Genomic DNA, 17,337 nt, shown 5'->3' with positions numbered 1-17,337 from the left:
TTGGTTTAGCTCATCTTTGCAATAAGGGGGAGAGGTGCCCACCAAAACTCACTCACTTGTGTGCTATACCAGCCACGGGCTGCGTGTTTGAGAGAGGGTAAAGCAGATCTGGGTCCCGGTAAAATCGTTGTACCTTCACAGCAATTGTGTGTAGAAAACAGAAAACGCTACATCTTTGGCTTACCGGTTTTGTTGCCAATTTTGTTCCAGCTCCGGAGAGGCACCCTCTGGGTCGGTGGGTGTTGGTGGAAGGGGAGGGTTATCTAAGATGAAATGATCACTGAATTTCACGAGTTTTCTTTTTTTTCTTTGTAGGTCCAAGTTCAGTTAAAAACAAGAAAAAGGGTAAGTTTGAGTTTTAATTTCATTTTCCTTTCTGTGCCTGTGTTACCCGGCTATGAATTCTCTTTAGCCAACATGAAGGAGAAACCGACGACAGGTTCCCTCTCCGGGAAGGGCAGGGATCAACGCGGTGCGTGGTCCCACAACACAGACCACGAGCTGCTCTCGTGCGCCCACATTGCCATGGCAGGACTGCATGACCCGGCGGCGGCAGGGGAGCATGGGCGCTTGTTAAAGCCTTCCTTAAAAGCTAAAGGAAGTTAATGATGTTGTATAGAAGTAATTCTGAAGACGCTATAGTTAAATAGTTGAGTGGAGTTGAGTCACGTACCAGCTATTGGGAGCCACTTGCTGTTTGCCAGGCTGTCTCTGCCGAAGCAGCTTTAGCTTTCATCCCTATCCTGCCGTGCTGCAGGTTGGGGTCCCCTTCAGACCCACCAAAGTCAACATAGATACGCTCTGCATCTCACTTCTGGTTGTGTATTAACCTCAGAAGTATTATTTTATGTGTCCATCCCGAGTGTTGGTGAGCCCACGGGTATTTTGTCTGACATGCTTATGTTCCTCAAGCTGTTTGCAGTGGGTAACTGGGTATTTTTTAAAACGCGTATGGATGAGTTGTTGTGACTTGGGTTATTTGGGAGGCAGCCCTGTGTTTCCATGGGGTGTCTGATGCCGTCCTTGTTTGTGTAGGGCTCCTGGGGAATACTTACGGTCATACGCTGACTTGCTGCCAGGAACTTGAGCGAGTCAAAGGATCTGAGTTGCTTTATAAACTTTTCCTCAAAAATATGCTGCAGTCTTGATTTCGGGGAAACACAGTCAGATTACCCGCTTCTGCTCCTTGTAACCATCAGAACCCTTCTGTGCACGTTTTAAAAGCAGTGGCGCATGCTCGGTCGTAGGTTAGGAGAAGTGCAGAAACTGCGTGCGACCCGGGGTTGTGCTGCCTCTGAAGCCCGGGGAGCTCAGTTTATCGAGGGGCTCGCGCAGGCGTCGACATGCGGCACGTGCTCGTGGCCGAGCCTATGCAGCACAGCACTGACAGGCGCAACGTCAGCTCTCTGCTTACTACCTATTGCGCCTAATGTGTATTTAATTAACAGAAAAGTTCGCTGTTCAGCACTTTGCTGTGTCCCTCGAGAGACCTTCCCGCGCGTGCCGGTACGTGGCCTGTGCTCCAGCCCACGGTCACGACCTGCAGCAGCGAGAGCAGCCGAGCTTTGCGTGTCTGTGCTACTTTAATAGCACATCAAATCGCTTTTAATCCTTGGATGCAAACTCAACATTTACGGCTGAGAAGTTGAGACAGGCCACAGTTAGAAATTGAGTTTATATTTATCCTCAAAAGCAGCATAAAATTTTATGTTTGACAAGTTTGTCCGAACAAAACTCTGAAACCCTAAACCCGTGTTAAATCAGCCAGACTAATAACAAATGATGACTGTGGTATTCATAGCAATTCTGGAGTAGCAGGGGGATCTCATAGAGCAGTATTATATACAGCTGTAGTGCTGTATAAAATAGTTTAATTCTATGGTATTGTCACATTTAATTTTTTTTAGAATTAGAGCGTATTGTTTGGTGAACGATGATTAAGGAAAACTTGCTGGTTCTGCCTGCTTTGAGTTTTGGAGCCTGCCTAGCGCGTGGGGGTAAAGACAGAGACTTGGCACGCTGGGACTTGGGTGCTGGAGGCCCTCCCTGGAGAGCTGCTCATGCTGGGGCTGGGGTCCCCTCGGTTAGAAGACTAATCGAGAGCTTTATACTCACTGAATATCTATTTTTTGCCTTGTGACTTTAATAAGTGAGGTTCCATTAATGCAGAAAAGTAGTTGAAATTACTTGAAGGAGCGGGAACGCACAGAAAATAAGCGTCCCTGTGCAGCGTCAGAATTATGTGCAATTGTTTTACTGCTAAACTAGCAGCTCATTTAGTAGCAGACCGGATTTCTGAGACAGATTAGTTAAACCAGCTGTAATGCGTATCCCTCTTGGGAAGGAAAGCAAGGAGTGACAGCAGCAGGACTCCTGACTTACTGCACACGGTCCTTCATTCGGATGTCCTAGATTGGAGGGGATGTGAATGAGAAGAATTTAGTAAGTGTGCTTTCGGGGCAATGGGTAAGGGGTTTGATGCAAGATGATAATTTCCAAAGCATGTCATTAACCCGAGGAGAAGGAGATTTGCTGGTTTAGGGGAAGGCTGGCTTGTCGCCAGCTCAGATTTGAAGACACGGCTGCTAATCTGGGCAGAAATACTGCTGCGAATGATTTGTCCCCTTCAGCTTTGCCCCGTTTTTGTAGGATACCTGTATTACTTTAATCACCCGTGCTTACTTTAACTTTGCTTTCTGCACGCTGAGACCGAACCGCGCGGTTGTCCTACGCTGATTTCCGTGTGCCCTTGTTTGTGGCTGGTGGCCGTCTGGAGATTTCCACTTCTGTGCTAACTAAAATAGATGGGGTTTTCCTTGTAGTTTTGTTCCATGACAAAGATGGATATTTAGTAGAGAAACAAGTACGTAAATGTACTCAGAAACCATTCCAATAACCATTATTTCATATCCTAACTGCTGCTGTCATCTAAAAAGGTGTTTAATTCTGTCCTACAGCAGACTTTGTTTCAGCAATTGAAGCAATTTTGCTAAGTTAATAAAGCTCTTTGACATAAAAGCCTGTTACAAAGTCGCATTTTAAAAACTACATCAAAAGAGCGTAATTTCTGTCAGGGATCTGGAAGATCAGGAGAGCACGGGTCCGGCTTTCCCTGCAGGTCTTATTTCAGTCCGCTGCGTATATGCCTGATCAGAGTCTTTACTTAGATGGTTGTGCTATTTCTCTTCCTGGGAGCGCGTGGTGAGGCGTGTTTGAGGATCGTGGCAATTCTGCAGGGCTTTCATCCTCCTGGTTGGGTTAGTCCTTCCCTTACCCCTCCATCCAAAGCCCAAAATGCACATTAAATTATTTCGAGGCATTGCAGCATCTAAGTCCTTCGTGCACGTTAAGTGCATCCTCATCGCGCCGTAGAAGTGTGCGGCTTTTGTGGGGATGCCTCCTGCATCCCCCCGGGGTGCTCAGCAGCTGGTGGAGAGGAGCTGAAGTTCAGCTCTGAACTGCCCTCTGGAGGCACCTCTCTCTCTCGGACAGGAGATGGAGCCGTGGGGATCGTATGCTAATCCGTACGTATACAGCAGGGAGAAAAGATTGCAACTGTTTTCTGTAAAAAAATGGGAAACTGAGAAACTGCAGAGAGGGTCGTCTCGCCTTTTTTTTCGTCTCGACTTCTAATACCCCAGCTTTCACTGCATTGCATTGCAGCGTGCGGCTGGTCAAAGGGAACATCCTGACCTTGCCGTAGGGGTGCCACCGGCTCTCGGGCACGCTGCCTTTGAGGGCTGCGGGACCTCCCAGCCCCGTGCCGAGAGCAGGGCGGCCAGGCCAGGGCTGCGGCCAGAGCTCTGGGGGCAGAGACCGTCTGAGCCTCCATCTCTTGGGAGGCCTTGGAGAGTCCACGTGCCTCGTTTAAAGGTAATTACGTATGCTGGAAGGAGCCTGCAAGGCGGCGACCTGCTTCTGCCCTGCCGGCAGCACCCCCACCCCGGCCGGTTGGGTGCTCCTCCTTGTCCCTGCCCTCCAGCTGGCCATGAGCCATCCCCAATCTGCTTTCCTCGTTCCCAGGGCTTTCCTGTAGGTAAAAGACCATCCCATATTCAGTGTGCAGAGAAGCTAACATTTGACATTCTATTTTTCAGGTAAAAAGGCTGGTCCTCCAGGGCCCAACGGTCCCCAAGGGCCGCCAGGTCCTCCTGGGCCCCAGGGCCCCCCCGGCATTCCCGGCATCCCTGGGATTCCCGGTACAACCGTCATGGGACCGCCAGGCCCCCCTGGCCCGCCGGGCCCTCAGGGACCGCCTGGACTGCAGGGCCCCTCAGGTAACCAATTTTTCCCCTTCTCTGCTCAGAGCCTTTGCACGCCGGGGGCACGCAGGAGATGCCATGGCGGCACCGCTGCTGTACAAGTAAATAAAAAACCTCCAGGTTTCCATCTGAGGACAGCGTAGGGTCGAAACGCAACGGTGCAGCATCCTTGTGTAGGACTCGGGTGTTCCTGGGCTCGTCCTTGCACCCATGGGGGGACGAGAAGAGCAGCAGAAGTTCTGCAGCCCTGTGGGCTGCGCGGTGGGAGCCCAGCAACAGCGGTTTAGGGTGCGATGCCGCGGGCGAGGTGGTGCCTGTCGGAAGAGGACGCAGAGGAGGAGCGGCAAAGACCTGCGGAGCCTCAGTTGTGTTTAAGCGTCCCCCTGAAGTCTGCCGGTGACCGATTTCAGTGTGTGCAAACTGGCTGCAAGGTGGCTCTTCCCGACGGTGACTCAGTGTTTGTGTTAATTCCCCTTAAGCTGACGCAAAGCCTAGCTTTGCATCAGGACCGGGAGGGCTGATGCTTAGCACAGCCGCTAAGCCAGCTCAGGAACCGCACGAGCCGAGGCAGCTTGCCTCCCGTACCGGCCAGATAAAAACATCTTTTTCTCCTGCAGTTCTTGGTTTCATTTTTCTTTGTTTCTTTGTATCTGCACCATATTGTTTCTCCACGGAATCATGTGCCAATTATTTTGTTAAAATCCCTGAGTTTAATAACTGTTTAAAATGCAGATTAGTGGAAGTTCACATCTTGTTGTTTGTGTTATATATAAAAATATATATGAACAGTCTAGTATTAAAAAATGTATCTTCAGAGAAATCGGGACTATTACCCTATAGCTCGGATGGCTCTCAGAGGAAGGCTTGCTTGACTTCTCAGTTTATATCTCAGAAATTGCCAAAGCAGAGGCCAGGAGCAGCATGAGGTCCTTAGCACTCCAGAGCGCTGCCCACAAGCATCTCCTCTTTAACAGAGATTTGGCTCTCGGAGAAAAGAGGTTTCAGCGTGTAGCTTGAATGATGCAATGAATGACCTGAGTTACTGCAGAGTGAAACTTGTAATCTTTGCAGCCAAGAGGCTCTATTGCTACTACCGATCAGGAAAAGGGTTGTGCAGTTTTTCCTTCTAGTGGAAACTGGTTGAACAATGTTGGGGAATTTTGATGACGTTAGACAGAACTGCAGGAATAAAACAGGAAAAAGTAGGATGGCTCTTTTTCTTGTTTATGTAGTTTGTAACATTAAGCTGCACCCCATACCGCTGTTACTGTCCTCCTGTTAAAAATGGGGGTTTAATGGTGGTTACAGGGTAAGAGAAGTTTATTTTTTATAGGAGTGTTTACTGCAGCTCTTTCAAGCTTCCTCTTCAATGATGTGAAATTGCATTTTGCAGGTGCCACGGACAAGGCCGGCTCCAGAGACATCCAGGTTGGTTGATCTTCTTTCAAGGGAGAAACCCAGCTTTGGCTGGATTTTTGTAAACATTACTGGCTATGTTTGCCAATGTTGTGTTTGATGGTATAGCTCTGAAAAAACCCCACCGCTTCTTGCGTGTGCTAAATTATAGCTACACAGAGTGACCGCCTGGGCTCACCCTTTTTATTGCTCAAAAGAAAGCCGTGTTAATCTGGCTTGGGCTTCTCACCTCTTCTCCAGTACTTAAACATGTTGTTGTCAGCTGCTCTGATCTTCTTTTTTCATTTATGAAAAGCATTAATGATATCGGGGTACTATCGTGCCTCTGTACTGGTCACCAGTGCTCTGGAGGTGTGTCGAGTTACTGTAAAATGACGCAGTGTTCCCTATTGATTTTAAATCCCTATAATCTCATTTGCAGCCAGCTGTGGTCCACCTTCAAGGCCAAGGCTCAGCAATCCAAGTGAAGAATGGTAAGGATCTCATGATATTGGCAGTTACTGAAAGGAGCCCATCCTGCACCCATAGCCTCGTATCTGGGTCTAAGTCCATCCTATAACACGGGTCCCTGATTATCCCTGCTCTTGGCCTCCCCCCGTGATAGTCTTATTTGCCTTGCCCAGACCTCCTTAGAGGAGTCTTCTGTTGAGTCTCCATCCCCGTTTCCCCTGCGCTCCTATTTATCTCACAGATTATCTCTACTACATCCCAGTAATTCTGTCCTGCTGAGTCTCCCTTCTCCTTGACCTCCAGATACGTGCTGTGCCTCCTCCAGCCTGCTGTTGTACCATCAGTTTTCCTCAGCCCCTCGGTGGCCAGCCTTCTTTCCCACTCTGTTCTATTTTAAGCCCTCAGTGTTACCCTTTTCCTGTCTCAGCCCCATTAGCCTGTGTTTTTCTCCAGTTTTCCCAGTGATTTATGGCAGGGGAAGGCACAGCTGTAGTGTGAGGACACAGAGGTGCGCAGCCACTAGCTCCTCCCGCGTTACGCTGCAAGCGTGCACACGCGCAGCCTCCGTGGTCCCTTGCGCATCTCTACCCCCACCAACAGCCTTTAAGCCTTTAAGCTCAAGTCCTGCCGAGCCATTTCACGTCCACGGGCAGCTCTTTGCTCTCCTCCTTCCTCCCCAGATCCCTATCCAATTTCTGCTCGAGTTCCTGCTCTTCTTGCCAACAGCTGGGTCTCATTCATTAGCTGCTGCCTCCCTGCTCACGGTGTCTGGCCGTGCCGGAGAGGAGCTGGCTGTCTTGTCCCCTGCCTGAGTCACCACGCGCGGCTCCCCGGGGAGCGCGGGCAGCAACCCCGGTGCACGTACCCCCGTCCCGGACCTCGAGGGCTGCAGCTCCCAGGGATTGGTGCAGCAGGGACAGGGCTGCAGGACCCCCGTCCGCCAACTGCTGCCCCATGCATGGGATGGTGAGGGCTGGCCAACACTTCTGTTGAAAGGCGGTTTCTCTCTTTCAGCAGACGTGAGCTGTGGGAGCTGCAATTTCTCATGGTTGGGGAAGTATGCTTACAGCAGCGGGGTGGGGGAAGCTCCCCAAAACAGAAAGGAAACTGGCCGTTCCTAAGAACAATATGAGGGAAAAGATGCTGGTTTGCTGACGTTCAAAAAGTAATTATCCCTTTATTAATGGGAAGCCCGCATGTTTACAGAGCGTACCCTACTCCCTAAGAGCGGGAATTGCCCTGTAAGTGTACTTCCCTGCTGCTCGGGAACAGCCTGATGCCGTGAGCCATTAACGCTGTCCAGCTGACAGCAGGCAGAAAACACAGCCGGGCTGGTCCGCGACGGGGGGCAGGGAGCTGGGGGGCGGATGAAGGCTGGGAGGAAAAGGGTTGTATTTGATAAAACAAGGCGCCTACAGAGAATGGCTCTGTCCTCGGCTCGTAGCGAAGTGTGTCCTCTGGACCTGCCCGTTGGCCCGTCCAGAGAACAGAGGTCTACTCATCTTGTCAGTTATTCCATCGGCTCCAGTGCCAGAGGGCTGGGTGGTGGACCTATAAACCCCTGACCGTGCTGAGGACCCCTGTTAGGGGTTAATGTGGTGTGACGCGATGCAATTTCATACTTTGTTGTTATTTTGGCTTTTAAAAACCTAGGAAATGTAATGACAAAGCATTTGTTAAAATAATGCTAGTTACAAAGTCAAGAATGTTGAAGTCAAGGAATACCAGAATTAAAATCGATTGTGTAACCCTAAGTTGGCCTCCGTGCACATACATGTCCTGAGAGATGGTCTAGTCTCGTAGTTGCACACAATTTTTTCCATAATACTGTGGTCTCTTTTGCTGCGAGGACTAGTTTTCTTCTAGGAATTATCCCAAGGCCTAAAGTGAGGGTGAAGGCTGTATCATGACACCACTGCTGAGAACATCCTCCTGCCCAGCAGCACTGAGAGGGGGGCAGACAGACTGGCCACCTGTAGTCCCATTCCCATAAGCACAGGAATCACCATTCTCATCCTAGCCTTGCTGTGGTCCTCCTCAAGGACGTACCAGTTGATGTAGCCTTCAGCACACGGTCTGCTGAAGCTCCGCTTTGTTTGGTGGACACTGGGTAGAGAGGTGTGGGGAGGGGAATGAATGAGATGGGAAAGTAGAGGAAGAGGTTTAATGGTCTCAAGGCTGGGTAATGTCAGTTGAGGACCTTTCCTGGAGAATCGGATCCTGGTCCTACCTGTGCTGCAGAGTTTCTTCCATGATACCAGGGAAATGGCCAGTAACAAAGCTCTTAAAAGGGCCACTAACAGATGCTCTTCAGGAGGCGCCTGGGGTCTGAGTTGTAGAAATGCTTTTATAATCACATCTGCAATGTCATTTGTGATCTGTGACTGAACGTACAAAAATAGTGAGAAAAATCAGCCCTTGGCCTCTCAGGTGGAATAAGAAAACTCAGCAAATGCCTTACGGTACTGGCATTGATTTGCGTGTGCCGGAATGTCTTTGCTCTGGAGTGGGGATGATACTGGGAACGTGTTTTCAGGCCTGTAAAACACTCAAATATGATCATAACCTCAACTTAGTGTCAGGAGGAGGCAAGCTAGTCTGTATCAGCGCTGGGAGGTGACGTAGTGCAGTACAAAAGGCCGTACGTCCGTTTTCAAGGATGGGGAGAACTACTCTTGAGGACAAGTAGATATGTAAATCAGTTGTGCTGTGCACAGCACAAAGTGGGTGTCCACCAGCAAGTGATGGTGTAATTAGAGCTATAGAGGGGAGTCCAAACTAATGCACCGTAGCCTTTAATTCTGGGATTTTCTTACTGAGTTACTTGACTTTTCAACTTGAGTCTGTGCCAGCCGTTGTGCATGAAACATTGCAATGTCACTGTATTTCTGTGCTCCTGCGCTTTTCATTCTGACGGGTACTGAGTGACTGCCGTTTTCTCATACTGAGATCTTTCAGGTGGAGTCCTCAATGACTGGTCTCGCATCACTATGAACCCCAAGGTGTTTAAGCTGCATGCCCGCAGTGGGGAGCTGGAGGTACTGGTGGACGGCACATACTTCATCTATAGTCAGGTAGAAGTGAGTACGGTCCTAGGCCTAACTCCTATTCTTGTGTTCCAATGGAAGCCTTGCATGAACCACGAGAGGGCTCCAGACAACTAGCAAATGCCAAGAACTTGTATGTACTTTTAACCGCTTCGTGCTCTAGGAGATGTGTGTCGGAGGAAGACGTTAGAGTTTTGAAGTGCAAGGTCACACGTTTCGCCGTGACACCAGCTGCAAGAGATTAGTTACGGAAACACATGCGCAGACGCCCAGCCAGCTCCCACATGCCACCAATGCCTTTTTTTAATCCTCCATATTGTCTGTGCAGTCATTCACCAGCACATCTAAACCTCCTTGCAGAACAAGGGGCCCAGCAGGACGCTAGGCTCTGTGCTTTAAAAGAGATGTAAGACCAAAACCCTGACAACTCGTGATCATTGCGAAGCCATGTCACCCTTTGTAAGCGTAGGACTCTCGGCCCGGGTGGCTTGGCCAAACTCCAGCCCAGGTAACTCCATTTTGCCTCCACCTTCTTCGTGTAGCTTCAGACCGACACGATGCGCCAGCAACCGCATTGTGCGGCGGGATGGCTCAGCTGCTGCCTTAGTTGGTACCGACGATGGATGTACGGACCTGCTTCTGTAAAAAGGGCTAAACAAAGTAATAAATTATTGTATTCCGGTTTAGTATACAGCTAATTAAGACATCATTTCCTCTCCCCATTCAAATAAAATGCAGGAGATGGACTGTCATCTAACGCCCCGCTCCCAGTGCCTTGCAAATCTCTGAACAGAATTGCTGAGCTGCGTGGAGCATGAGCTGCGAAGCTCTCCCCTTCCAGAGCATGCAGGGTGTCCACCCACCTGTGGACTGAAAAACTGTCCAGGTTCTGGGACAGATTTTAGCAAGACAAGAGGGTTTCCGTGTGACAACCACAATTAAGCAACTTTCACCTTGCTCCAGGCTTCTAATATTACCTCCTGCTCATGATTTGCCTCTATTCAGTTGGCAGCCCCACTGGGACTGTACCAAGTTGGATAAAGTGGGCTGTGGATGTCAAGTTAGGTGCTCTTCCGTGGAACTGGTCACGTGTCTGGTTTGGATGGGGACAGGAAAAAGAACTCTACATGGGTCAAAGTATAATTGTTTCCCGAGTGCTTAATGCTAATTGCTGGCCACGACGTTGTGCCTCTGAAGCCTTTGTTGTTTGTAGTCCATCAGGGAAAAAGGGGACTCAGTCTTGTGTAGCTTCTGTGGTCGCAGGGTGCAGGCTAAGAAGAATTCGCAGGTGCATCCGAAATGGCTGGTTTTCTTCTATCAGGAAGAAGCAGCTCCCTGGGACTGACTTCTCTTTGGCCAGGTCTTTCTCATGCATCTCGCAGTTCTTCAGAATCAGTGTGTGGGAGATGGTTAAGTAATGAGTAATGGAGTCATGGGGACCTAGGCGCTAGGTCTAAGAGTTAAATCAGTACAAACACTGTAAGGTCATTTGCTTCCAAGCTGTGGAGGTTGGGAGAGTGTCTTCCCTGTAATAGCTTATGCCTTTGAAAGCACCTCAAGTCCAATTACAAAGAAGGCAACTCTCAGTACATCTTAGGGCATTCTTGATGTCAACACTAAAGGAGGCTCATGGGACCCAGAAGGCAGGACTGGCCAGGTAAGTGAAAGAGGACTTCAGTTACAATATTTCTGTTTGTTTGTTGGATGAAAAGCTGTTTGTAGCAGATAGGGTTGTCTACACATTTTTCTAACTAAGCCTGTGCAGGTTTGTAATTTTTCCTGTATAAGCAGGGTCTAAAGTGAGGATTCGTAGCTCAGCCTTAGACACCTGGATTCACGGATGCTTGCATGCTGGTGCTGGTATGAAGTGGAATACAGAGTTTCCTCGTGCTTGGTTGGCTTGGGGTTCTTTCTGCCTCGAACAAGTCAACCTCCCATGAGCATAGGTGTCCCGGGGCCAAGGAAGGGATCGTTAGCAGAGGGAACATATACGTACACACTGAAAGGAATGTGGACTTGTTCCTTGTGCACTCCCTAATACCTTTCTTCTTCCTGCTTCACATCAGGTATACTACATAAACTTCACAGATTTTGCCAGCTATGAGGTGGTGGTGGATGAAAAGCCCTTTCTGCAATGCACTCGGAGTATTGAGACCGGCAAGACCAACTTCAATACCTGCTATACAGCTGGGGTCTGCCTCCTCAAAGCCAGGCAGAAGATCGCTGTGAAAATGGTCCATGCTGACATCTCCATCAACATGAGCAAGCACACAACTTTCTTTGGGGCCATACGCCTAGGAGATGCACCAGCATCCTAGATGAACTTGGCATGTCCAAGGATACTCACAGAACTGCACAGTGCTGCTGTTCATAAGCGTATCAGTATTTCAGGGGGTTCTGTAATCCGGCCATAAAGAAAACTGATCCAGAGCTATTTATTCCTATATGTGAATACAGGAAGCACAATTGTCTTCCGTGACTTGCATGGAGACTTGGATCAAAAAGCTAGTTGAAAAAGCGTTGTGAGGAAGAAAGGCTGTTGTGTCTGCCTTGTCTCAGTATTTCAAGTATTACTGCACTGATATTCTGCTCTGTGATCTTCACACGAGGCTTGTTGAGAGTGGTGTGGGTCTCTGCTTTTATGTTGCACTAGCAAGAGCATCCCAGGCGGTAGCGGGAGAAGACAAGACTAATGTCAGAATTGTCCTACCCAGGCACTCCTGCTTCTGCACGCTAATGAAAGCAAGAAAGGGGGTTTCTGGTTTTCTGCCTTCCCAGTTCGAACTGCAGCGGCCACGGGGTGCAAAGGGAGGTGAATAAGACAGGGTCAGTGGTGTTTACATTCATCCTCAGGAGTGCGAGCAAAGGCGGCGAAGTGCCTCTACCTAGAGCTTGGAAGCAGGCTGCAAAAGCAGTACGTGCGAGAGGAAGGTGAATACTTAATAGAGCAGGCTTAGCAGATAGGAAACTGCCTCCACATTCCAGAAATCACAAAGTCCCAAAGAAAATGCCGATTACCGGTTCCAGAGCCTCTGCTACTTTCAGCTCCTGCCATTACCCCAGAGGTATGCCTTGCCCTAACAGGGGCTGCCTTAACGTACTGCTGCTGTTACGGCAATTTGTGTTTTGTTGGGGGTTTTTTGTCTTTTTAATTAATATTTTGCAAACCAGAACACATTTCTACAGGCTTCACCGAGCCGCGTAGAGCAGACACAAGTACTTGTGAAAACACTCTGAAGAAGTTTGTCATGTTTAAGAATAAAATTATTCAAACAGGAATTTTTTTTTTTTTCTGTCTTAATAGCAACTGTCCTGCTTTTAGCTGTGGTTTTTATCCTTCCTCCCCACACCCCTTTCCTTTTGGCACCCTTCTACCTAAAATGCTCTAGTAAGTGGTGATGGAGTCTCTAGCAAAAAAAAAATTGTATTTAAAAAGTCTGGTCCAGCATGAAGTCACCACTTTTTCTTTTCTCTGAGCCCTGCTGAGTCTAGTCGTAACTCGATTTCTGGTGACTAATAGAAGAGCTGGGACGCTATTGTTTCTTTTGGCTTCTTGAGCAACTCTCTCCCGTTACCTCCCCTCAACTGGGGAGACCTAAAGCTATAAGATGTGCTCGAGCTGAGGAAGAGGCTGAAGCGCTAATTGCTCTTTTGTGTCATGCTTTGGTTTGTGCTTGGTTGTGTCGGTTGTTTGGTTTATTTTTTTTTAACTGGATGTCTTTTCAGAGCATCTTTTTTCTTTCAAAGCTAAAGAGGGTAGTGAAGTTTCAGCCTATGTAGCAAATGGGGCAGGTCCCGAACCGACGTCTTGGTGATGGCCTCCATCTCCAAGCAGAGGTGGCTCAGCCGTGGTCACCTGCAGGGACGGGGGAGCGGACGTGTCTCAGCACCACGCTGGAGCGACTGATCTGACCGCAGAAGGGTCCACCCTGGCTGAAGCATTCTTGGCTCCGTCACTTTTCCCCGTCCGGAGCGAGTGATCTCACTTGCCAAGTATTGCAGTTATTGGGAGATAAATATTTCTTGGGGGCACCCAGCTTTGGCTACAGCCTCGCTATTCACAGGAGGCGTACAGTTTGTAAAATAACTGCATGAAAAATTGCCTGCTATTTCTTTTTCAATATGTTCTCCCTTCTAGCCTTAACATGTTGGACTAGCGAGAGCCTTAGGGGCACTTAACTAGTCTTTGTGGTTTATTTCCTTTAAAATGGATTAAGAAGGACATGTTCCTCTGACAAGAATGAATCAGGACAACTGTGTATAGTGAGAACATTTAGTAAATCATTAACAGAGTTGCTTTAGAATACAGCCCGAACAGCAAGACTTAGGGGCAAGCATAAATAACGCAATGACTTGGGAGAGCGCGACGGGTGGAGTTTGCATTCCTTGTCCACCACTGGCAAGATCTGGGGTTTGCTCCTGACTGTGGCTGCGGGCAGGAGGAGGCCGAGGGAGAATCCCTTCGCTCTGTAAAAGCCCCAGGCATCGCTGTCGGGTTCCCTCTCTGGCATGTGCCTGGGATGCGGGAGGAGAGCAGAAGGGAGCGGTTCCTGCCGTGGAAGGTGTTCGTGGGCTTTTTCTGACGCTCATGTTACACCAAAGCGTGAGCTCGGTGTAGCCGAGTTGGGGACGTGGGGTTGGAGTTGGACATGGAGTTGGAGAGCAGAGAATACCCAACTGCAGGTGGCCTTGGTACCGAGAGCCGTGTTCGTCCCCGGGATGAGTGGGCGGATCACCAGTCCTGTAGCAGCCATGGAGAGTCTTTATACTTGAAACCCTTTGGCCTCTCTAGCAGCACGTTCTCATTAATGAAGTGTTACAGTGCAGGTTACCTAGGCTGTAGTAGAGCTGCTTCTGTGTGATGCTTCTCTAGATAGTGTCCCACCGTCTTTGGTGCCTCTTCCCCTTAACTGCAGCTGAAAAGGCCTGGAAGCAGCTCAGAGGAGCGTGAGGAGGATGCGTAAGGGAGGTTTTAACAAACTCCAGCAGGAACAGGGCCTTACCTCCAGTCTTTCCCTCTGATGTCTTTGAATTTCGATGTATCTCGGTTCCTAGGCTGGTTGAGAAAGAAGTGCTTCATTTATGCATATCCGAGATGGTGGACATGAAAGCAGTCACCACTGGCTTCCCGTGTGACAGCCTTCCTCTCCTGTGGTACTTGCTGGCTCTGCTCTTACCTACCGTGCCTTGGCTCTGCTGCCCAATTTTCGGCTGGACTCCAGCTGCGGAAGTGTAGCAAGCAGATCATCGGTATATAATGCACGGTCTGAAACCCTTCTCCCTCCCAAGCTCCTCTCTACGGAGACAATTTCTAGGGAAGCCAGCTCGGCTGTTGTGTTCAGGGCCCCTTTTGAAGGAAGAATTCCCTTCAGTAGAGGCTTTAGGTCATGGCTCCCTACCCAAAACTGCCTGGCCTTTGCTTCCCTCCAGCACCTTTCTCACCCAGGTAAGCGGTTGTGGTCTGCCTGCTGCCACTGTCCCCGCCTGGGGACTTGGCATCGTCCTGCCGCTGACTGAGCAACGTCAGGTGCTTAGAAAAGGGCACCCGAGCTGCGTTGGGAGGGAGGTGAGCGAAGTGCATTAGCTCGTTCATGTTCCTTCCCCTCTCCCCGGTAAGAGGCGGAGGGCGGGGAGTCCTTCCCGCTCACTGGGGGCTGGTGCCGCCCGCCCTGGCTCCCGTCCTGGCCCCGGGCAGTCCTGGCGCAGGCTTTGGGGCAAGTGGGAAGGGACAACAGCAGCTGCGCTTCATGGCTGCACCCCATACAAGCCTGACTCCCACCCCACCCCACCCCACCCCACCCCATGTCCATCACTCCCAGGCTGGAAGGAAGCCTCTCAGACTCCCCAGCAAAAGCATGACAGGAGAGGAGTTGTGGGAAGAGAGACACGACTCCCCCCGTTACCTGTTAGAGCTGCACGGTGATATACTGATGCTGTTTTGTGCTTCGACATCTTTATCCAAGACACTATCTGTATATAAAATATACATAATGTATATAAATTAGGATGTAAGTTTATGTAAATTGTCAATAATTTCTTTGCAAATAAAGCTTTTTCCTGATCTTGGTGTTCTGGGTGGGACTTCCTTCCCCAGCCAAACCAGGAGTTTCTGTGGAAAGTATTTTGACTGTGCTTGTGCGATGGGACACAGCTGAAAGGCAAAGCTCTGCCGTCCTTCGGGGAGTATTTGCTACGCAGCTGCTGTGGCCGCTGACGCGAGAGGCGTCGGGCTCAGAGCTGCTCAGCGTTTGCCTTCCAGCTCCCCGCTGCTCTCCGCGGTCAGGGGAATGCGCAGAAAACAGCATTTCTGTCACTAGTTATTGGGAAAGATGTATAGATTTGATGTACTCAGATAACCAGATACTCTTCTGCCTCCTTAATGCCCAGGATGGGCGCAAGTGTCTGTCACCCTGCGGTACGGCTGTGACGTTGGGCAGGTAGCTCCATCCCCTTTTCTACCAAGCCTCTGTCCTGCTGCTCATTCCTCCCGTCCTTTGGAGACCTCTCACGTGAAAGCCTTTGGGGGAACATGGGCATCTCTCTTTTAACAGAGCACTCTGGGCACCTGGGAGCCAGCCTGGAGGCCAGGAGTGGCAAGAAGCACGGGATGCCCTGCGATTTACGGGAGCAAATCTCTTCCCGTTCGTGCTGTGCGGTTCGCTCTGCCTTCGGCACGGTCCGTGAAAAGCCTCTCGGTATTTGCAGAGCGCCTTGGACGGCTCTCGGTCCGCGCCCGGCTCGCTCTGCCGGGCACTCCTGCGAAGGGAGTTCACAGCCTTGGGATGCAAATGCCCAGGGATTCTCCGCAGAAGTCCCTGATCAAAATCAGGGACTTTTCAGCTGATTTCATCGGCCGTGCCCGATGTGCAGACCCGTGCCCAGCAATTTGGGATGCAGGGAGGAGAGGGCCGGGGTTCCCCGGGCAAGGCGGCGCCGGGGCCGGGCGCACCAGGGGCTGCGCCGGGGGCTAGAGCACTTTGCATGGCGCGGTTCCTTCCCTGTGCTGCCTTCCGCTTTCGGGGCTCCACGCTCAGCTGCTGATGGGAGATGAGGGACGCTGGAGGCGAAGGTTCATCCAGAGGTCAGTGTTTCCCTGGCCGGAATCTGCAGGATTTCACATCTGCACAGATGTGCTATCCTCACCGCGCCTCTGAAAACAACGGCGGGCTGTTAGCTCACAGCTGCCCCTGGCCCCGGCTGCTGCCGGAGCCCAGGTCCACCGCGGTTAGCAGAGAGGGCGTCAGCCTAAAACACCGGCCCTGGCCTTCAGGCTGAGCCCGTCTGGCTGTCACCGCTGCCATGCGTGCCCTGGCTGGCTGGTGACGTTGGTCTGGCTCAAGGCTGAATCACATCCCAGAGGACAAAGTGCTCCCCACCATGCCAGCTCTCGGGAGGGCAAGGGGCAACAGCAGCAGAAGCCAGGCTGCTTCATCTTCCGGGGGAGGGGGGGTGTGTATTTATATATATTTTTATAATTTTTTTTTTCCCTGCCAGACCCATCTAGGACCAGAGCAACAGCTCTACAGCTGAAGCTACAGCAAAACGCATCCTTGGGCAACTGTGCAGCAGCCTGAAGGTGCTCCTTTGGATGGGAAGAAAATCGGCCACAGCGAGCCAAAAACCCAAAAAGCGTGCATTTTGCAGAACACCCCATGAAGCGTGCAGGGAGCATGTCCCTGAAGAGCGTGTCAGCACTAGGTGGCACAGGGACACTGAGATGTCACCGCAAGAAAAATCCCTGTGGGTGGGGTGCAAGCTCTAGGCGCCCAGATACCACCTGGAGCTGCCGCAGGGAAAGCCCCCATCTGGTTCCTGCCCTGGGTGAGGACGTGACCCAGCAGCTGTCCCCCAGGCCTGGCAGGGACACGGGGATGTGGCAGGGAGGAGTCCAGCACTTGCAGTGCAGCGGACTCCTGGGGAGGAGGAGGAGGAGGAGGAGGGGGATGCCAGCTCTGCGCATCCCACTAGGAACGGGTGGCACACCCCGAGGAGGGGCAGGTGCCACAGGAGAGTCCCCTCGGCTGGGCTGCGGCGGCATGGGGAGGGGAATTTGCTCTGCCTTCGTGCGGTGAGTTCACCTGCGGCCCCGGAGGCGCTGGGAGTCCTGCGGTGAACCCCGGCAGCTGCAGCCAGGAGCCCCGTCCCCGGCTCGGGATGGCCAG

At 50.8% G+C, this 17,337-nt stretch overlaps 2 protein-coding genes across 2 annotated transcripts in view; both read left to right on the top strand.

Moving 5' to 3' along the window:
* EDA (ectodysplasin A) overlaps positions 1-14,673 on the top strand; it is a 108,129-nt gene extending 93,456 nt beyond the window's left edge. Inside the window, exons 4-9 of the mRNA XM_009326676.1 lie at positions 316-345; positions 4,098-4,277; positions 5,656-5,690; positions 6,100-6,151; positions 9,078-9,208; positions 11,242-14,673. Of these exons, the coding sequence (XP_009324951.1) occupies positions 316-345; positions 4,098-4,277; positions 5,656-5,690; positions 6,100-6,151; positions 9,078-9,208; positions 11,242-11,493 (680 nt within the window). The 3' untranslated portion in view covers positions 11,494-14,673. The remainder of the gene's footprint in view (positions 1-315; positions 346-4,097; positions 4,278-5,655; positions 5,691-6,099; positions 6,152-9,077; positions 9,209-11,241) is intronic.
* Positions 14,674-17,211: 2,538 nt separating this feature from the next.
* Positions 17,212-17,337, top strand: part of LOC103919209 (leucine-rich repeat-containing protein 32-like) — a 3,661-nt gene continuing 3,535 nt past the window's right edge. Inside the window, exon 1 of the mRNA XM_009326675.1 lies at positions 17,212-17,243. Coding sequence (XP_009324950.1) covers positions 17,212-17,243 — 32 coding nt within the window. The remainder of the gene's footprint in view (positions 17,244-17,337) is intronic.

Source organism: Pygoscelis adeliae, unplaced genomic scaffold (genome assembly GCF_000699105.1).
Source record: "Pygoscelis adeliae isolate BGI_AS28 unplaced genomic scaffold, ASM69910v1 Scaffold216, whole genome shotgun sequence".
Taxonomy (NCBI): domain Eukaryota; kingdom Metazoa; phylum Chordata; class Aves; order Sphenisciformes; family Spheniscidae; genus Pygoscelis; species Pygoscelis adeliae.
The sequence above is the reverse complement of the archived record's forward strand: the minus strand, read 5'-3'. Positions and strand labels throughout refer to the sequence as shown.